Source organism: Malania oleifera, chromosome 7 (genome assembly GCF_029873635.1).
Source record: "Malania oleifera isolate guangnan ecotype guangnan chromosome 7, ASM2987363v1, whole genome shotgun sequence".
Classification (NCBI taxonomy): Eukaryota; Viridiplantae; Streptophyta; class Magnoliopsida; order Santalales; family Ximeniaceae; genus Malania; species Malania oleifera.
In genome coordinates, this window is record NC_080423.1 from 97386735 (window position 1) to 97408126 (window position 21392).

A 21392-nucleotide genomic window follows, 5' to 3' on the forward strand; every position below is an offset into this window, starting at 1 on the left:
TAGATCCAAGGTATCGAAATCTACAAGTGCTATTTATTTCTTCATCATCAAGTTTAACTTTGTCTCCAATATTCCTCCTATCATTACTAAAATTACATTTCATATATTCTGTCTTATTTCTCCTTATCCTAAAGCTTTTAGATTCCAAAACCTCTCTCCAAAATTCTAACTTAGCCTTTACTCCGTCCCTAGTTTGTCAATTAATACAATATCATCTGCAAACAACATACACCATGGAACCTCTTTTTGAATACTCTTAGTCAATTGGTCCATCACTAAAGCAAAAAGATGTCGTAAAGCCGATCCTTGATGTACACCTACGGTGATTGGAAATTCTCTAATTTCTCCATCTATAATCCTTACGCTAGTCATTACTCCATCGTACATATCCTTAATGACATTGATATACCAACTACATACACCTTTTTTTCTAAAACCCATCATAGAACTTCCCTAGGTATCCTATCATATGCTTTCTCAAACTCAATAAATATCATATGCAAGTCTCTCTTCTTTACCCTAAACTTTTCCATTAATCTTCTTAAAAAATAAATAGCTTCCGTGGTAGATCTCCCAGGCATAAAACCAAATTGATTTTCTAAGACCTTCGTTTCTAACCTTAATCTTTGTTCAACTACCCTTTCCCATAATTTCATCGTATGACTCATAAGTTTAATTTCACGATAGTTATTACAATTTTGAATATCTCCTTTATTTCTGTATAGGTATTAAAGTATTTTTCCTCCAATCATCTGGCATTTTCTTAGTTTTTACAATTGTATTAAATAAATTAGTTAACCATATAATTCCGTTATCACCTAAGCATTTCCAAACTTCAATTGGGATGTTATCTGGTCCCATAGCTTTCCCATTTTTCATCTTTTTTAGTGCAAACTTAACTTCGTTAGTTCCAATTTTGTGAATAAATCTCATATTTTTTGTTTTTTCCTCATTTGACAATTCTAAATTTAAGTCTTCTACTTTATTTTCATTAAACAACTTACTAAAGTAACTTCGTCATCTTTCTTTAATGTATTCATCCTTAACCAAGACAATATCATCCTCATTTTTTATACATTTTACATTTCCTTAAGTCCTTACTCTTCCTTTCTCTAGCTTTAGTAAGTTTAAATATATCTATTTCCCCTTCTTTTGTAGCTAATCTATCATACAAACTATTAAATGATCTATATTTAGCTTCACTAACAGCCTTTTTTGCATCTTTTCTTGCCTCCTTATATTTTTCAAAGTTATCTCTATTTCAACATTTTTGTCACGTTTTATACCAAATTCTTTTTGTCTTTATGATTTTTTGTACATCGTTATCTCACCACCAACTCTCTTTGCTATTCGAGAATCTTCCCCTTGATTCACCTAAAATCTCTTTTGCTATCTTTTTAATAGATCTGGCTAATCTATTCCAAAGAGTATTTGTATATATCCTATCCTCTATGGTCCAATCCCCATCTTTGATCATTTTATGTTTAAATTTAATTATATATTCTCCTTTTAGGTTCCACCATCTAGTTCTCTTACACTGGTTTAATTTATCCTTCTTTTTCCATTTTTAATACATATATCTAACACTAAGACTCTATGTTGTGTGGTTAGGCTTTCACCTGGAATAACTTTACAATCCTTGCATGATAAATGATCTACCCTCTTAGCCAAAAAAATATTTATTTGACTTCCATTTTGTCCACTTTTAAAGGTTATTGAGTGTTCTTCTCTCTTCTTAAAGCAAGTATTCATTATACTAAAATCATATGACATAGCAAAATCTAAGATCATCTCCCCAAACTCATTTTTGTCTCCATATCCATATCCTCTATGTATCCTCTCATAATTTTTATTATCTCTTCCAACGTGTCCATTCAGATCTCCTCCTATAAATATTTTCTCAGTCCCTGGTATGCTTTGTATGATACTATCCATATCTTCCCAAAATTGTCTCTTAAGATTTTCTGCTAAGCCGACTTAAGGAGCATAAGCACTAATGATATTTATTATCTCTTGTCCTAATACCATCTTGATTTTTATAATTCTTTCCCCTACTCTAGTTACATCCACAATGCTATATTTTAAGTTTATGTCTATAATAATGCCTACTCCATTCTTATGTTTTTCTTTTCCAATGTAACAAAGTTTAAATCTTGATTTATCAATTTCTCTAACTTTCTCCCCCACCCACTTAGTTTCTAGAAGGCAAATTATATTAATTCTTCTTTTGATCATTGTATCCACAATTTCCATGCTTTTACCTCCCTATATTCCAAGTTGCTAATCTAATCCTAATTTCCTGAACTAACGTCTTTACCTGCCCACGTCCAGAATGATGCAAAAACCCTCGTATATTTGACACCATACCTGGGCGCTGACACGGCACGTCGCTTCTGGGCGATGACCTAACCCACCCTCCCACACTTTTAGCTACACCCTGGAGGTTCAAGTGCAACACGTCGCTCGTAGGGGTACGAGGCGCCCCAGCAAATATTCTGTAAGGATTCAAATCATAGTGATCTGACAAATTATATAATTAAACAAACTTCTAAAAACCAACTTTTGAATCTTAACAGCACAATGAAACATGAGTTAACACCTTAGCCAATGAGTGTTCTGCCCTTCTTTCTCAATGATAGAACACTATACTGCTCCACAAGTGAAGAATGATTTTGTGAGGGCAACGTAAGACCTAAAGTTCTATTTTCTCCTCTTTTTTTAAGCACAAAACTGCTCAGACAAGGAATAAGGGGTAATTGTGCAAAATAAAAACTATAAGAAAACAGAAAGAATTGGCTGTTTTGTTGTTTTAAACCAGTCGGGTCTGACAGGATATGATATGTCTATAACAACCATATGAAAATCGATTGATTTAGATCAATTCTTTAGATTCACAAGGTGAATTAATAGATTCAGCAAAGATTCAGTTGTTTTTCGATATGCCAAAAAGATTCAAATTGATTTGGTGTGAAATTGACACGAATTGTATCTATCAAAGTTTGAATCAATTTAGTGTGAAATTGTTACGAATTGTACATATCAAATCATGAATTGTAAGATTCTAACAACTGTTGTTTATAGTTTAAAATTCACAAAATGCAACTTGGACATTTTTAAAATATTTGTTTTGATATAATTATAATGACATATATCATATAGTTTTTAAGCTAATAATTTTAAAATATAATAAAAAATACGAGTTATACATTTTAAATAAATGTATCACTAATATCTGCATAATGCAAATTATATATAAATAAATAAATGTAGCATACTATCACAAGAAGAAGAAGAAACTATATATATATATATAAGAAGAAGATAAGTTATTTATTTTAAATAAGTGTGCAATTAATATCTGCATATGTAAATTATATATAAATAAATAAATGTCATATACTAACACAATAAGAATAAGAAAAAGGATTGCACATGCATTAACTTTCCAAAGCGTAGCATTTAACTAGACAAGCATCTAGACTCTACATTCGAAAAAAGAAATCCAAACTATGAACAATCATCTATATTACTACATATGTTACCAAGCCAAACATCAAAAAAATCAAAAGATTAAAAAAAAAGTTTGTTAGAACACCATTAGGGCAAGACCAAAATCCCATTAACAGAAGTTCCTATATTATTAAATCAAACAAATGAACTAGGAACTAACTTACGATGAGGGTGAAATGGAACATTAAGTCTTCTGAACTCTACCTGGACAGGAGCCATCAGCAATGGCAAATGAAAGAGTTCTTATGTGGTCAGCAACAACCCTGTATGCCATGTCAACGTTGTCTACATCATCGGATCCAACTTTTCCAGAATAAGGCCTAGCCCCTGTCGCCTTCATCCAAATTAAGAAAGAAATTTGTATAATTAAAATTTTTTCTAGTATTGTGAATGAACAGCACAGTTTTTAAACTCTTCAATTGGACGCAGTGTTCAGTCATAGTTAACCAAGCAAAGATTGCGCCTAAGAGCTAAAACTCATTTTTAAATTTGAGTCGAGCACAATTCAGTAACCTCGTCGTCAGTATGACCAAATTATCCCCCACTTAGCTTACATAATGATGGAAATGATTTTCTATGCTTTTATGCTATAACAACACTTAAAAGGGGTTAAGTATAGACAATACCAATAAATTTTTTATGATTCAAGCTGTGATTTTTTAACCATATCAGCAACTATTCTCATCTGCTTGGACCCAATGATATAACAATAACATAAAATTCAATTTGACAAGGGAAAGGGAAATAGATGACAATACTAAAAAAATCCTTCCATTTTTCCTCATCTGGAGCATTTAACAAAAAGGGAAGGTAGATAGGCAGCGACATCAGAGGGGGGCCTTACCAAACTCCTCGAGAAGTTTGGGAATATTATTTTAAGTAACATTCACGAGCAGAAATTATCCTTTGACCCATCAATCTTTTTTCTTTGAAACAGAAAGAAAAGTTGGAAATAGAAAACAACATTTCAGCACAAGTTTCTAGTACTTTATGAAAAGCCTCAGGTGAAAAAAACCATTTTTCTTCCCTGAGTTCATCTTCCCTGAGTTCCGTACCTTTCCACTTACTTTATCAACCGACAGAAATGGCAAAACCTCTGCTTCTCCTTCCTATTTTCTCTTTTCTTCTTCTTTTAAGTGAGAAACCAGATTAAATCTTTATTAGTTTATTTTTTCTTTGATAGAAAAATTGAATCCTTATTATAAGCATGCTTCATAAACAGTATTAGCAGGTATCAACTGCAAAAATTTAACTAAAGCAAGGCATTATAATTGATAATCCGAAGTTTAATCTATAATGCATTGTAACCATCATTACACCTTCCAGCCCAGTTGACTAGGAAAGGGAAACTAATTCATTCATCTATAGATCAACTGCAAGTCATGGGAGGATAAGTACCAGATAGCCTTAAAACATTGGCATGGTATAGAATACCTGTTTGAACCCAAATATAGCATTTAGAAACCACTCTACAAAAGGAATTCATGGCTTGTCAGGGGATTCATCTTAGCTTATCAAGAGGCTAAAAGCAAGCATCATCAATCCAATAATGTACAGCCTCTTTTGCAGCCAAAGGTGTAGCATGAAAAGTATGCCAATCACAGGTTTATTGTCTATTTGTAAAGAGAAAATAAAATAAATAAATAAAATTAAGTAGAAGAAGAAAGAGAAAACCATAACCATGAAAATTTGAACATTACATTGGTCTTGTCATCTTACCTGTTGGATGGCATCAAAGATGGGTAAGAACACATCAGTATCATAATTGCTCATCTTGTTCTGGAGAATAGAAGTCAATCTTTCAAAACCCAATCCAGTGTCGACATGTTTAGAAGGCAGAGGCTTCAGAGAACCATCACTTTCCCGATTAAACTGCAGCAGATTGAGCAAGCCAAAGGTGAGCATAGCTTTAATTAATCATTAGGGTACCATTATGCCAAATCCCCACACTAGAAACAAATAAATAATAATGAAGAAGTGTAATCAGTGTTGTTTCAAGCGTGTCTAATAGGCCCCAAGGTGTGAAGCCACATGACTCTAGAACCTCTAAGCCCATAGCGAAGGCACGTTCACATAGATGCATTTGTGACGCAAGGGGCACGTGCCTAGAATTGATGCTTTAGGCTCAAAAAAGCATGCCTTGTTGACTTTTATCCCTTTGCTTCAAATTATTATTTTTTCCAAGGCAAAGTAATCAACTTTTATTGAGTACTTCAAAAGAAAAACAAGAATACAAAATAAAGAAAGAAATAACATTATATAGTACATAATGAAAGACAAAACAACAACCCAATGCCTTGTTGATTTTTTTTTCTTTATTCAAATGTCTATTTTCACCCTTGGACACAGTCTTTCTTTTTTCTTTGGTAGTTTATATGTTAATTTTTTTTTAAATAGATCATTGCACATCCTATTTCAAAGATAGGCACTTTATTTTATCCATGTGCCTGCCAGAATGAGCAATCCAACCTTTGCGAGGGACCAAAAGCCCTTGACACTTAGTTTGCCTTGTACTTTTTAAAACACCGTGTAACATATGCATAAACATCTCAACCTTCATTGTTATGCCTTCACATAAATGCATAAGGTCTACCAGGTACATACGAGCATGGCCAGAGTGACATAATATGTCAAGCATTTTCAGGCATTGGCATTGGACTTTCACAAGAAGGGGGTAACAATCAATAAGTGGAAAGAAAGAAAAAATAGCAGTGTCATACCTGAATAAAAACGAGGTTCCAAATTTCAATGCATGTAGGATCATCATGATTCACCAATGATCTAGCATCACGATTACCAATTCTATCAAAATGTATTTCAGTGCAAGGCCCACAAGGACCAGTATCACCCATCTCCCAAAAGTTGTCCTGTTTAAAATTTAAAAAAGAATAAGAAACAGAAGTTCTAAAAACATCAATATTGCATTTCACAGAGATCATAGCATGCTAGGAAAAAATATGCCAATTAATACATGTGTTCATTGGCAGCATATATGCAAAAAAAAGAAAAAAAAAATTAAAAGTAACATGTCAAAGAGAAGTGTAAGTTATTATTTGTCTGCCCATTCCTTTTATTTCAAAACAATTTGATTATCAAGCCAGAAAAAGCAAGCTAGACACAATTAATACTCTTTATTTAGAGCAAAAGAATTATGACATCTTTAAAACTAAGAAACTATAAAAGCAGGATTTTGTACAAAATGCTGCTTTTATTCTTAGTTCCACAACAACCTTAAGTTAGGCGGTGCTTGTAATCATAATATTTAACATAAATTCCAAAAATAGAAGAAGAAAAATTCAAAAGAGCACATACTTTACAACCAAAAGGAAGTACACGCCCAGGTGGCAGAAAATTGAGCCATATGTCTCTGGCTTCATTATCAGCAGCAAGGCCAGCTTTCTCATCACCACCAAAGTATGTAGCATAAAGTCGGTCAGAAGGTAATTTATAGACCTGTAGGTTAATAAGCAAATACAGAGCGTACATCAAATACACCAATAGTAAAACATAGACTTTGAAAAAAATACAATTTAATCATATTAAGGAACAGCAAGAGATATAGCTTTGATGATGGACAATTAGGAAAGCTACTAATGTAAGTCATAACAAACCAAAAATGTTTTCACCTCAAAAATCAAGTGTTAATAAAGCAACACATATGAGACTCAAGCACAGGTTTAGCATTTTTTTTTCAAATAAACTAGACAAAGAAAGAGCTCAAGAATCCTGAAAGAAATAAACAGAGAATGGAAGCAGTAAATTGAAGAAGCTTAGGAAAGGAGACAGCAGATTACAAATAAAGAATCAATAAATATATTTAAATAAAAATTATTATTTTAAGGTAGTTTTAGGGGGCTATAGGGTATTTTTTGAATATTTATGGGGTATTTATAGGGCCTTTTTTGGAATATTTATGGATGGTTATAGGGAGATTTTTGAAATATTTATGGGTAGTTATAGTGAGATTTTTGAGATATTAATGGGTAGTTATAGGGGGGTAGCATTTTGGAGATGTTAAACACCAGACTAAAAAAGAGGAATCTCTTTTCTAATAGTAGAGACAATTGCTTTATCCTTAACCACAGGATAGCTGGGGACAGATTTAACTGTACAGGTTTTGCAAACATATATTTCTACAGAAATTCAAGGGTGAGGACCCTAAAATTGGGCACTTTAAATATTAATATTTGCAGGATTTAGATACTGCATGATTCTTTTTCAAAGATATGAGTGCCACAGTTACAGTTAAACTTGCCTCGCCCAGAGTTACGTTAGCTAAAGCTATTGAAATCTCCAAAGTCTGCTATGCTGGGTTCAACTGGGCCTAATAAATACTCATTTCCACCAAAAAATACAATGAAACTGTGGTGGTAAAAGATAGCCAGACTGGAATCTGAAATAACAAATTAGTTGGAAATGCAAAGAGGGAAAAAGGAAAATTCACGGATAAAAAGGAATGGTAAATGAGAGAACAAGTAAAACAGAGTAACATGAAGAGCAACAAATTATCAAAAAAGCTGGCAAAGTATATTATCAAAATCTACACATATTTGATATTAAGAATGCACCCACTTACAAAATTGATTTGGGGCCATAGTATGAACTTTTTCAGGTAGGTGTGAGTTTGGCACAGGTATGCTAAATTTTATAGTGTCGGGATCATACTGTAAATTTTCACATGAAGCAGATGATAGAAGCTCATAGGAATGCCAAATAAAGCACTTTCAAAATTCAAAATCAAATAACAATAGACTCAGCCATTTGATGCAGCCAGTAGCCACATAATCAAGATAAGGATCCATTTTTTCAGAAGGGCTTGAGGTCTTACCAATGGGCTACCAGATCCATGGTTTAAAATAGAGGCAGTGGTTAGTGTATTGTAACATGAACAGGGTGTAGCAAAAAGTGGAAGGAACAGATGTCATGTAACAGGAAAAAGGTGTAGCACTCGTGATTCTTTTCTTTCAAGCATGACAACCTTGCCTGGATTGGTAGATTTGCATGTTTTAAAACCATTACCCTTTTTAATAAGATTTTCAGTGCATTTGTACCCTAAAGTTCAACCTAATAAGATTATTTAATAAGAGTAATTAATTTTACATTGGTTTCAAGATTCCATTGGCATGCAAAAAAAAATTTCAAGTTTCATTACTAAATGACAATAAATATATAAATTGATAGTTGATTAATAAAATAAAATAAATTGACAAATATAACAAAGCACAATTAGTTTAAGATAAATAAATTAATGAAAAATAATAGATAATGCATGTAATTAAGTACACAATTAATATATTGGCACCAAAAAAAAAAAGCATACAAGAAACTATACAACAACAACAACAAAACCAAGCCTTAGTCCCACTAAGTGGGGTCGGCTATATGAATCCTTTTCCACCAATTTATGCGATCATGGACCATTTCTTTTGATAGATTCAAAGATATTAAATCCTTACTCACTATCTCCTCCCAAGTTATTTTAGGTCTACCCCTACCCCTTCTACTGCCCCCCACAGCAACTAAGTCACTCTTCCTCACAGGTGCACTATAAGGCCTACGTTGCAAGTATCCATACCATCTGAGTCGTCCCTCCCTTATCTTATCTTCTATAGGAGCTACACCTAACTTACCACGAATATGTTCATTCCTTAATTTATCTTTCAATGTTATACCACTCATCCATCTAAGCATCCTCATCTCGGCAACTTTTACTTTTTGGATATTATGTTTCTTCGTCGCCCAACATTCTGATCCATATAGCATGGCTGGTCTTATAGCTGTTCTATAAAATTTCCCTTTCAATTTTAAGGGTATTCTACGATCACATAGAACACTTGAAGCACTTCTCCATATTACCCAACCTGCTTTAACTCTATGCATTACATCATCTTCAATTTCTCCTTCAGCTTACATAATAGATCCAAGGTATCGAAATCTACAAGTGTTATTTATTTCTTCATCATCAAGTTTAACTTTGTCTCCAATATTCCTCCTATCATTACTAAAATTACATTTCATATATTCTGTTTTATTTCTACTTATCTTAAAGCCTCTAGATTCCAAAGCTTCTCTCCATAATTCTAACTCAGCCTCTACTCCATCCCTAGTTTCGTCAATTAATACAATATCATCTGCAAACAACATACACCATGGAACCTCCTTTTGAATACTCTTAGTCAATTGGTCCATCACTAAAGCAAAAAGATAAGGACTCAAAGCAGATCCTTGATGTACACCTATGGTAATTGGAAATTCTCTAGTTTCTCCATCTATAGTCTTTACACTAGTCATTACTTCATCGTACATATCCTTAATGACATCGGTATACCTACAACATACACCCTTTTTTTCTAAAACCCACCATAAAACTTCCCTAGTATCCTATCATATGCTTTCTCAAGGTCAATAAATATCATATGCAAGTCCCTCTTCTTTTCCCTAAACTTTTCCATTAATCTTCTTAAAAGATAAATAGCTTCTGTGGTAGATCTCCCAGGCATAAAACCAAAATGATTTTCTGAGATCTTCGTTTCTAACCTTAATCTTTGTTCAACTACTCTTTCCCATAGTTTCATCGTATGACTCATAAGTTTAATTCCACGATAGTTATTACAATTTTGAATATCTCCATACAAGAAACTATACGAGGTTCATTATTTCATCATTTATGGTCTAAAAATTATACCAAATTTTTCACCAACTCACATAATCATATTACACTCCATGTGTCATAAAACTATAGCATTATATACTAAAGAGAGAATAAATAACTAACATCTTGAACAACTTAGATGCTAGAAAGGAAAAAGAAGTTGAACAAAATATTAATATACCAAATTATTAATATTGACATAATCAAATAAAAATTGTTTAAAATAAAATGGTCAATATCAAACTATCAATTTTTTTTATAGTGAAAGAAAATTTTCATTAAAAGAATAAGAATATAAAGCTAGGAGAATAAAGCATCTCCTTAACACAGATAGAAACAACCTGAAAACTACAAAACAAGACAGACAGAAACCAACACGAACCAACGCTCCAACTCATAACATCAATCATGCTGAATATCAAAAAAGCTCACCCCCTTAAAATTCCCGTCCCACACATCAAAGTAAAGCCAAATAATGTATCTTTTCCCAAACCAGCAAAAGAGACAACTTCCCTAGAAAAATATGCACACTATGCTCCATCCACAGCCCCAAAAAGATTGCAAAAAAAACACATTTCCCAGAGCACTGCCCTTTCCTTTTTCCTGCCAAAAACAGCAAAAGACACTGCCAAAAAGTCCTCCACTGTCTCAGAACTCACCCAACATTCCCCTAAAATACCAAATAACTACTTCCAATCCCTCCAAACATAGTCACAATGAATGAGCAAATGCGATGAAGATTCTAAACAATCAAAGCAAAGAACACAGATGTATGGAGATATAGACTTCAAAAGTCTCCTAGACTGTAGCAAGTTATTGGTATTAATTCTATCAAGCGCAGCCAACCAGATAAAAGCCTTGATTTTAAAGGAGACTTTGGCCTTCCAAATGGAACTAAAGAGATGAAAAGGTAAATTAGACTTATTTAAAAAATCCCAAAAAATATTAGCAATAATGTACCCCCGAAGGATCCAAAGACCAAGACCGCCTATCCTCCTCTAAAGCAAAACGGAAATTATTCAACAAGACTAACAAAGGGGACAGCACTATCATCTCCCTATCATTTGACGATCTACAAAAGTGAAAATCCCAAAAAGGTAAAGGACCACTTGGATCAACAACAAAAGAAGAAATGGAACCATCTTGGACTAAGCTCAAGCTAAAAAGGCATGGAAAAGAGATGGATCAAAACTACACTCCCCAACCAACGGTCTTCCCAAAAACACATATTACTACCTCTCCCCACTAGGAATTGAATATGGGGAATGAAGAGGGGATAACTTTGAGAGATAGCTTTCCACGGACTCCCCAAAGAAAATCAAAATCTCAAATTATTATCCTGCCCATTCTCGTCTAATCCACTTACTTTTAACAACTAAATGCCACAGAGAAGAATTCTCTAGCAGAAACTGCCAAAGTCATTTAGCCAAAAAAGTTGTGCTTTTAGACACCAAATTTCCATTACCTAAACCACCCTCCTGTTTAGACATACCCACCACCCCCCAACTTACCAAATGATCCCTAAAACCCCCTACCCCCAACCACAAAAAATCCTTCATAATCCCTCATAATCAAACTATCAATTAAAGAAACTCTTATTAAGTATATACTAATCATGCTCTCCTCCTCTTTACATAACCAATCAAGATTCATGTAGATGGTGAAAAAAATGACAAAAAATGAGTAGAAAAAACTTTAAAAATCGTTCTAACGATGTAGTATCCGCAGCTGCACTGTACCACCTGTCACACAGCGGGGGGCTGTTCACAGCTGCAACTACTGTTGTGAATTTCAAGATTTCAAAAATCATTACATAACAGCATCGTATAACATTCACAACTGCTACCTAAGACCATGAACACATTAGAAAATTGATAGACCAGAAAAGGTGCAGTATGAGCCTTTAAATTTTCATTTCATTTTTTCAATAAACCTACAAGTAGAATTAATGCAGTCTTACTATTTTAAAATAAATAAATAAATAAGAAGACAAAATCAATCCCAAAGAGGAAAAAATATTGGCTCAAATTATTTTTTTAGCAAAAAAAAGAAAAGAAAAATATTTCTTAAGGAGAAGAAGAAGTACAAGAACAAAGAACAAAAAATAAAATAAAATAAAATTGAAAGACAAATAAAATAAAAAATAATGCAATAGAAACTAACCTCCCCTGAGGTTTGGTAAAAAGACAATGACTTCCCCTTAGGTTTCAAAAATTCTAGGGACCTTCCTTGAGGTTTCAATAATTCCAAGAACCTCTCCTAAGTTTTGCCAAAAAGACACAAACCTCCAGCATTTTTGAAATCTCAAGGGAGGTTTTTGTAGCTTCTTTGAAACCTCAAGGGAGGTCTCTCTTTTTGGCAAACCTCAGGGGAGGTGAGTGTCCTTGCCTTATAAAAAAAAAAAAAGCACAGCCAGCCAATCATGCTGTAAAATCAGAGAAAGAAATCCCTTTGAAACATCCTGCTGCAAAATCCAAGAGGCCAGATACTGAATCCTATCCCAAAGGATAATCCAAGACATCATCGTCTCCATAAAAATATGAGCATTCCACCAAAAAAATAAAAGAGTAAAAATACTTAAAGATCATGACATACACATAGATACATACATAAATACTTACACACATAAATATAGATAGATATAACTATGTGCCTAAAGGATTATTTAAAACCAAGAACAGGGAGGGAGAGCAAAAACAATTAAAATTTAAGTAAAAAATATTAAAAATGATAGTACATGAGATGCAATGGTAGCAATAATGAAATTTTAGCACCTTACCATCCACAAAGGCAACAAAGGGGAAGAACATATGAATGTTGTTAATCTAAAAACATGTCTCTAAGTGCTCAGCGTCACATAAAAAGTGAAGAAAAAATGATAACATTCTCACCAAATGATGACTTGTTGACTGAGTACAATTGTTTAGTTAGACATTGAGAATAATGTCATGCATATCTTTCATGGAGAATTAAACTAATGGCATCAACAATTTCAAGTGGAGTTGGTAAAACAAAATATTGATTAAGCAAATCGTTCATGAATGACAATGGCCAAGCCACCAACACACTAAATTCGACACAACAAACATTAAGCTTAACTAGTTTCAAAAAATAAAATTCTCTTTCCAGCAATAACAATTGGAATATAACCAAAACAAGAAACAATGAAAATAGGTTTTCAACCCCAGGGAGAACTCCAAAATGGTCCACTTGCCTCAGTAAGAAGTTCCCACGCCCATCCAATGGCTTCTTGTTTGAAATAATCACCAAACGACCAGTTCCCAAGCATCTCAAAGAAGGTATGGTGATAGGTGTCTTTTCCCACATCATCAAGATCATTGTGTTTCCCACCAGCTCGAATGCATTTCTGAGTGTTGCAAGCACGAGTAAGTTTACTCAAGGGAGAGTTAGGGTCAGGAGTCCCCAAAAATATTGGCTTGAACTGGTTCATACCTTATCAAATATAAAATAAAGATACAATAAGAAAGCAGCTTATGTATGTTGCTTACAGTCAGTTCATATGCTGAAAAAATAAGAAAACTTGGCAACATTACCAAAATGTGAAATACAAAATAAGTAAAATTTTGAATCACAAGCCTTTTGAGGCATTTGTTTCCCAATGATGTTTTCCAACTGGGTAAGGAAAAGAAGAGTAAGAAAGAAACATATATTTTAAGCCCATACTTTCCACCATCTTTGTTTCCAATAAAATTGGGGGAAAATCAACTGATTACACACCTAAGACATTCACAAATAATCAACATAAAATTTGATTTGTGTAGACAATTGATATAACAAAAGCGTCAAACAGGAAACAATTAACCGAAGCATACTGCATACATATCAACAGCGCAGAAACGTCAGTTGATCTCAGTTCGTTTTGACAAAAAATAAAATAATTGTCACATAAAAATATCCAGATATTTTTCCTCCTCAAAAATTTTTGGGAGAAAGCACTCTCTCACAACATCCAAAAAAAAAATTCCTTTGCGGATGGAGAATTTTTCATCAAAACAAAGAGTATGAACAAAAAAGGGAAAGAAAGAGAGAAATGAACCAAACCAGCATTGGCAAATAGAAGAGTGGGATCATTGACAGGAACAACAGGGCTGGAGTTCCACTTCACGTGCCCCTTCCCTTCAAAGAACCTGATGAACGTGTCCCTCGCCTTGCTGGCCGGCCACTGCAGCGCCGACATCTCCGGTTCGAGTCCCGGCATAGCAATATCACAACTCGACGAAGAAGAACAAGAAATAGAACGGGACAACAGGCTCACAGTGACGATGGAGCAAGGTTTAAGCCAATCACGAACCTTCAGAGGCAACGCGGAAAACGATGAAGGCGACGGCGGCTGCGGAAGGAGAGCAAAGAATGAGGAAGAAGAAGAAGAAGCCCTAGTACAGATCCTGTAAGCCCTCATCCATCTTCCTGCTTCAATAAGACCTAGTACTTTATTCTCCTTCTCAAACGCTTCGACTGCCCAGCTGAGCTATGGTTTGTGCACAAAGCCAGTGTGCCGTGTTTGCGAATTGGAATTATCCAAAAACCGTTTTTTGTTTTGGTTTTCCTAAAAAAATGACACAACTACATAACAATAAAATCAAACCTTAAGTCCCACTAGGTGGGTCATTTATATAAATCTTTTCGAACCAATTATTTTGATAGATTTATAAATATTAAATTTTTATTTATTATCTCTTTCCTAGTTATTGTATGTCTACCTCTACCCCTTTTATTGTTCTCATAGTAACTAATTCACTCTTTCTCAATAATGTATTATACGACCTACATTACAAGTGCTCATACCATCTAAGTCATCACTCTCTTATCTTATCTTATTTTATATAGGAGTTATACCTAATTTACTACAAATATGTCCATTTCTTAATTTATCATTCAATGTTATATCACTCATTCATCTAAGCATTCTCGTCTCGATAACGTTTACTTTTTGGATATTATGTTTCTTCATGGCCCAATATTCTGATCCATAGAGCATAACTGGTCTTATAACTATCCTTTAAAACTTCTCATTCAATTTTAAGGGTATTCTACGATGACATAACATACTTAAAACATATCTCCATTTTACCCAATCTGCTTTAACTATATGCGTTATATCATCTTCAATTTCTCTTTCAGTTTACATAATAAATCCAAGATATCAAAATCTACAAATGTTATTTATTTCTTCATCATCATCAAGTTTAACTTTGTCTCAAATATTCCTTCTATCATTACTAAAATTGCATTTCATATATTCTATATTTAGCTTCACTAATGATCTTGAAAAGTAAGGTGTAGTCTCAAGAGGGGAGGTGAATTGGATTATAAAAATTTATTTCAATTCATTTTAAGAATCTTTAACCTTCTTTTATTTCTTTGAACTAAATATTGACTAGTTTGTTTAATTCTTTAATCATTCAAGAACTTAGTTTTTTTAATTCAGTCAATCAACACAACTATGTAAACAACCAAACCAATCATTTAAGTAACCAAGTCAATCATCCACAATTTGAAAACAAACAACCAAATGATTTGCCAAGCACAAGTTACTTGTAGCACTTAAAATAGTTTGTTTGTTTATATAAGCCATGTATATATAAAATTTGTACTTGCTGATATAAAGTCCTGTATTGATTGTTTTGCTTCTTCAATATGATGTGCAATACAATATCCAATCAACACAATATCTACACTCTTCTCAATATTCAGAACTCAACTAAACTCTCAGTTAATTTATCATTGGGCATTTAACCAGGTAACGTACTCTCATATGGTTTCCGCATAGTATGGTATAACCAACGTACTCCCTTTCAATTTTCGCAACCCAAATCAAAATTAGACTTCAAGTTTACTTGATTTCTATATTACATAGTATATATGATTATCAATTAAACCATCCACGCAATTTAAATATGCTGAAAATAAAGAGTAAGGGAAAGAGAGAGTGAGACAGAGATTTTTACGAGGTTCGGCTTATACTCAGCCTACGTCGTCACCTTTGGTAAACCACCAAATGATTCACTTAACCTGTTCCTTTTACGGGTGGAACAAACCTTTAAAACACTCTTTGCTTAATGCTAGAGCTCGCCTTCTCCAAACGATGTCTCTTCGTTCGGTCACTCCTTAACTAAGTTAGAGCCCGCCTCTTTAAGCAATATCCCCTTGCTTAGCCAACGATCCAAACAACCCTTGGAATCGTCAATCTACAAGATACAAATCAAATATTTGTGTACAAAGAATTTGCTTTTAAAAGTGCTGATTAGTACAACAATTTAGAACTATAATATACTTTAAAGTAAATAATAATATGGAAATTAACTTGAATCTCAATGAAGTATATCATCGATTAATTCTTTCAATGATTGAAAGATTTAGAATTTGTAACACAATTCCGATGGAAGAAGATCAGCAAAAACTTAGTTGAATTCGTGCAAGTTATGAGCAAGAGAGAGTCTTGAGAATTTGAGAGCAATTGAAAGAGATTTTGAATTTTTGCTGAATTTGAATTCCTGGTGTATTGATTCAATGATCTTTGAGGCTTATTTATAGACCTGAAAAATGTATATAACTTGATCCCCAAGTGACTTGGAGTATTCCCCAAGTTTTCACAAAGTTTGAGCCCCAAGCAAACCATTTAAAAAATGTTTCAGTTTAACTTTTTAAAATTTTGTTCGAGTGGCAGTCGCCTGCCATGTTATTTTTTAAGGGGCAGTAGGGACAATAGCGTGACAGTCGCCTGCTAGGACACAGCCAGTCGCCTAGCTTGACCACCCAGGCGCCTGTCATGGTTCAGGCAGTCTATTGGTGGAACACAACACTGCTGTCAACTTTGAGTACCCTTTAGTCTTTTGGTCATAAAGTTTTTTGTATAACTCCAAATTTGACGAGCTTGGTGTCAAACGAAAGCTAAGATGAAATCCTACAACTTTCATGTTGAACACTTTTTAAAATAAGGAGTTTTGGATAGAAAAAAAATACACCTCAATGCAGAAGTAGAAAAATTAATAGCATTTGGAAAATCCTCTTTTTTGTGTTTTTCATTCCAAAAATGATTCTAACATTTTTGAAATAATTTTTGACCTTATAAAAATATTTTCTAAGTATATTAAAAGGTATCTAGGTCCAATAAATTAATCTCAGAGTTTCATGTATCTATATTGAAATTTTCTGAAGTACTTACATGAAATTTCCTATAAATTCTTTCAAATTTTCAATTCTTGAATTTCTTGAGATTTTTATACTTGTTTCATCTTTCTTTGAGCTTTCATCAAGTTTTCTTTAATCATCATGCTCTCATGATCTTCAAACTTTATCTTTAAATCCATTTTTGAATCCATGCTTCAAGCTTCATATTGATCATCCTTTTTTGAAATATAAGCTTTCATGAATATTTTAACATTGCATTCATCATTGAGTCCTGAAAATACATCACTTAAATAAAGCATGTTAAGTTCTACTTGTTTGTTAGCATCAAAACAAAATGTTAAGCCTTGTAAGGCCAACAATCTCCCCATTTTTCATGATGACAAATAAGAAGCAAAAATTAGAGTGAGCCTTAAATAAGTATCATCTTAACAATATTTGCAAGATCAATATCAATTTCAAAACCTCTTTTACAATCATGTTCATCACTATCAAATACTTCTCCTTTTGATATATATTATGTTCATACTTAGTTTTTGCAATTTGAAATACTATGCTCAATGTTTGCTTTAAAACTTCTCCCCCTTTTGACAATGATTAAGTTCAAGTAAAATCACATGTTGAGCATATCATCAAACATGCGTATCAAACATATGAACACACTCAATTTATTATTTTTCAATATAGCATGTGTAGTGTGTTATAACATTCAAGTATATGAGCTGTAACTTCATTACTAATGGCTTTTTCCTTTAGACAATATTTAAGATTTCAATTGTTGATTTTATGATACCGATTTAAAATTGAATTCATGATATCTATTTAAAATTCATGATACCAGTTAAGAATTGATACCAATTGAAAATTTAATTCATGATACCAATTGAAAATTCTCTAAATTGATTAACATGGAAACAATCATAATATAAGTAATATGACATAACACTCCCCTTGAATTCAATACAATCAGTTTTGTTATCAATTTTGCTTTCATCATCCTATATTTGAAAACATAGCTTCACATTATGTATCAAATATCAATATTATGCTCATATCATCAATGTCATACCATGCTCATAGATATAATTATTCTTGTCATACTTAAAAAAACCAATTGATCTTTTAGATTGTGATACCAAATGAGCATTTAAAAAAAAAAAAAAAAAATTGTGATACCAATTAAAATTTTTAAAATGTGATACTAAAAATATTCATAAATACCAAAGACTTTATAGATACCAAAGTTATTATCACATTTTGCATAACTCATGAATACCAATATAACCATTATATCTCTCATAACTCATGGATATCAATATAAAAAGCAGTAAGTCTATCCATGTAATTCATCAATAGCATGCATGATCAAAAATTAATCTCATATCAAAATTCATACTTATACTCAATAATCTCATGCTTAAATTTTCAACATAGTGAATCATAAATTTCAATATAAGTCAAGCATATCATGTAGCATATCATATAGGCATGTAAGCATATAGCATCTCATATAATCATTCATTCTCAAACTTATCTTAAACTCTTCTTTAAGTTTTTTTATTTTAACTAGTTGTTTGTTGATCATGAATTAAGTTACTTTCTCAATTTTTAAAGGGAATGACTTAATCCATGGAGTTTTTTATTTATGAACTAGTCTTTCATCTCGGTACCCATACTTTCTTGGGTCTAGTTGGTTTCATAAAGGATATTTCTTTAACTCTCCATATTTGTTTAGTTTTCACACATTTTCTCTTAAATGGACATTCAGACTTTATATGCCCATTTTTTTTACATTGATAGCATATGGTGTTAGTGTAAGCATTAAGGGATGTGCTTGCATTATCTTTGGAAGATTTTGAGAAATAATCCATGTAAAGATACCTTTTCTTTTTATTTTCAATTCCATTAAATCCAATGTCTTCTTTGTTTAGAGACATTCTTTAGGAGCCTACCATTTTGTCAAATTTTGTTTTTCCTTTTGTAAAGTTATAAATGATATTTTCTTTATCTTTAATTTGATTTTTTAGATCATTTAACTCTATCTCTTTCTTGTTGTCAACCTTTTTAGTGTTTTTTATAATTTTAGAGATAGTTTTTGTAACAACCTGCTTAATAAATTGATTTTTTTTCCACTGTAATAATTATCATACTCTGATACCGTAACATTATCCTAAGCAGCGAGAAGCATAATCATATAAACAAAACCTAAACCATTACATTCAATACCAGAGTTTCGAAATGTTTTGCAATACATACAACATAACTGTATCCCCAAAAATGCCCTCAACTAGCTAGAGCTATACAAAATCATTCCCAAAAATGATACTCACTCTCTGATGGGGCACTACAGAAGCCCTCTATTTGTGAGCCTGATCTATTCGCCTACCCGAATCACCTGAAAAATATTTCAACATTGGGATGAGCCAACGCTCAGTAAGAGAAAATATGCTATTACTAGTGTGTGGCAAATGAGCTACTACATATCATGAAATTTGTTTCATATAAACATGAATAACGGAGTACAGAAGTACAGTACAAGTAATAAAACACACCACCCCTTTTCCCTATTGCTTAACATATTAGTATTATGATTATAATTCAAAATACTTCTAGTGTATATAGTAGGATCTCTGTTTCTGTAAATCAATACGTAAGTAATAGTAACTGAAACTGTTCCCTGTGGCTATCTGTGTCATGACATGCCCCTCATGACGAGGTTGTGTAGCCCGTAGGCTGGATTTACCCTGGCTGGCCAATCAGGAATAAATCACTGAACTTCGTCAGTCGACCTGCCCTCCTCAACCTATATCTGGATGGGGAGCTTAACCTCTTCAAAGGCCTAGGTGGTCGACCGTACCACGTATATCTGAATTGGTAACATAGTTTCTGTAGCAATGATACCGTGCTCTGTAGCTGCAAGTCCAACAGGGTCTGATATCGTATAATATATTTCTATATGCATGTCTATCTGATTTACCATGATTATGAAGTACTGAAATAACCATGATACTGCATAACGTACTGAAATCTGAATAATCATAACATGGAACTGCATATTCGTAATACTAGAATTCGTGTTATCATGGTGCTGAAATTCATAAGATCATGATACTAAAATATCATAAAATCATGGTATTGAAATTCGTATAATCATGGTACTAAAATGCATATAATCACAATTCTGAAATTCGTAAAATCATGAAATTAAATTCATAAACATATCCCCGTACCATATACATAATCATAAGCCACACCATACTAAAATACATAATTTTCGTAAATAAATAAACTGCATAATATTCAGAACTTTCCTAACATAGCATATTTCTCTTACCTTAACTCTGAAAAGCTCCTACTGTATTCTAGCTTGATACTCGCAGAGCCTTCTGCAAAACACCCTGAAACCAATATTTTCCAAAACTAAACATCAGTATTTTTCCGTCTATAACATTTTCTCTAACTGCCACAAGGCCAAAAGGAGACTAAAAGGCCTTACCTTGAATTTGGGATGATTTCCAACTCTATTTTCCCGACGATCTGCTCCGACAGATGCGTAGAGAACTCCGCCAGGAGCGTCATGGTAGCTTCGGATCGTCGATCAGGCGACTGGTGGGGCCGAAAATGAAGAAAGAAGGGAGAGAGAGTCGTAGAAGAGAGAGAGGAGAGAGAGAGAGAGCGGCAAGAGAATGAATAAAAAACCCGTCTTTCCACTATTTATACAACCCGGCTCGTCGACGAGACACGTCGCCTCGTCAACGAGTTCTTCATTAAATTCGTCGACAAAGCCCTGTGTTCGTCGACGAAATTCTGAAGGCCTTCGTCGACGAAGCTTGGCAATTTCCTGTATTTTTAATTATTTAATATTATCTCCAAAATGCAATGTCGCGTTCGTCGACGAAGTCTACGACCTCCTTCTATTTCAGTACCTATTTTCTCTCCCTCTTATTATTATTAACATGCTATTATTCAGGTCACTACAGTTTTCTTATCTTATCCTCTAATTAATAAATATATATATGTATATATACATATATATTTCTTAAATTCTATAGAGTATAGGGATCGAAGGTCTTCTATCATC

At 33.2% G+C, this 21392-nt stretch overlaps 1 protein-coding gene across 7 annotated transcripts in view; it reads right to left on the reverse strand.

Moving 5' to 3' along the window:
* The window catches only part of LOC131159270 (alanine--tRNA ligase), a 56457-nt gene extending 41785 nt beyond the window's left edge, over nt 1-14672 (reverse strand). For all 7 annotated transcript variants that reach the window (XR_009137772.1, XR_009137770.1, XR_009137769.1 and 4 more), the window contains exons 1-6: nt 14225-14672; nt 13377-13615; nt 6823-6963; nt 6231-6377; nt 5230-5382; nt 3715-3844 (exon numbers count right to left, since the gene is read on the reverse strand). Coding sequence is in view for 2 of the 7 variants with exons in the window: in XM_058114016.1 (XP_057969999.1) it covers nt 3715-3844; nt 5230-5382; nt 6231-6377; nt 6823-6963; nt 13377-13615; nt 14225-14582 (1168 nt within the window). In the remaining 5 variants the exon portion in view is untranslated. The remainder of the gene's footprint in view (nt 1-3714; nt 3845-5229; nt 5383-6230; nt 6378-6822; nt 6964-13376; nt 13616-14224) is intronic.
* Nucleotides 14673-21392: the final 6720 nt, after the last annotated feature.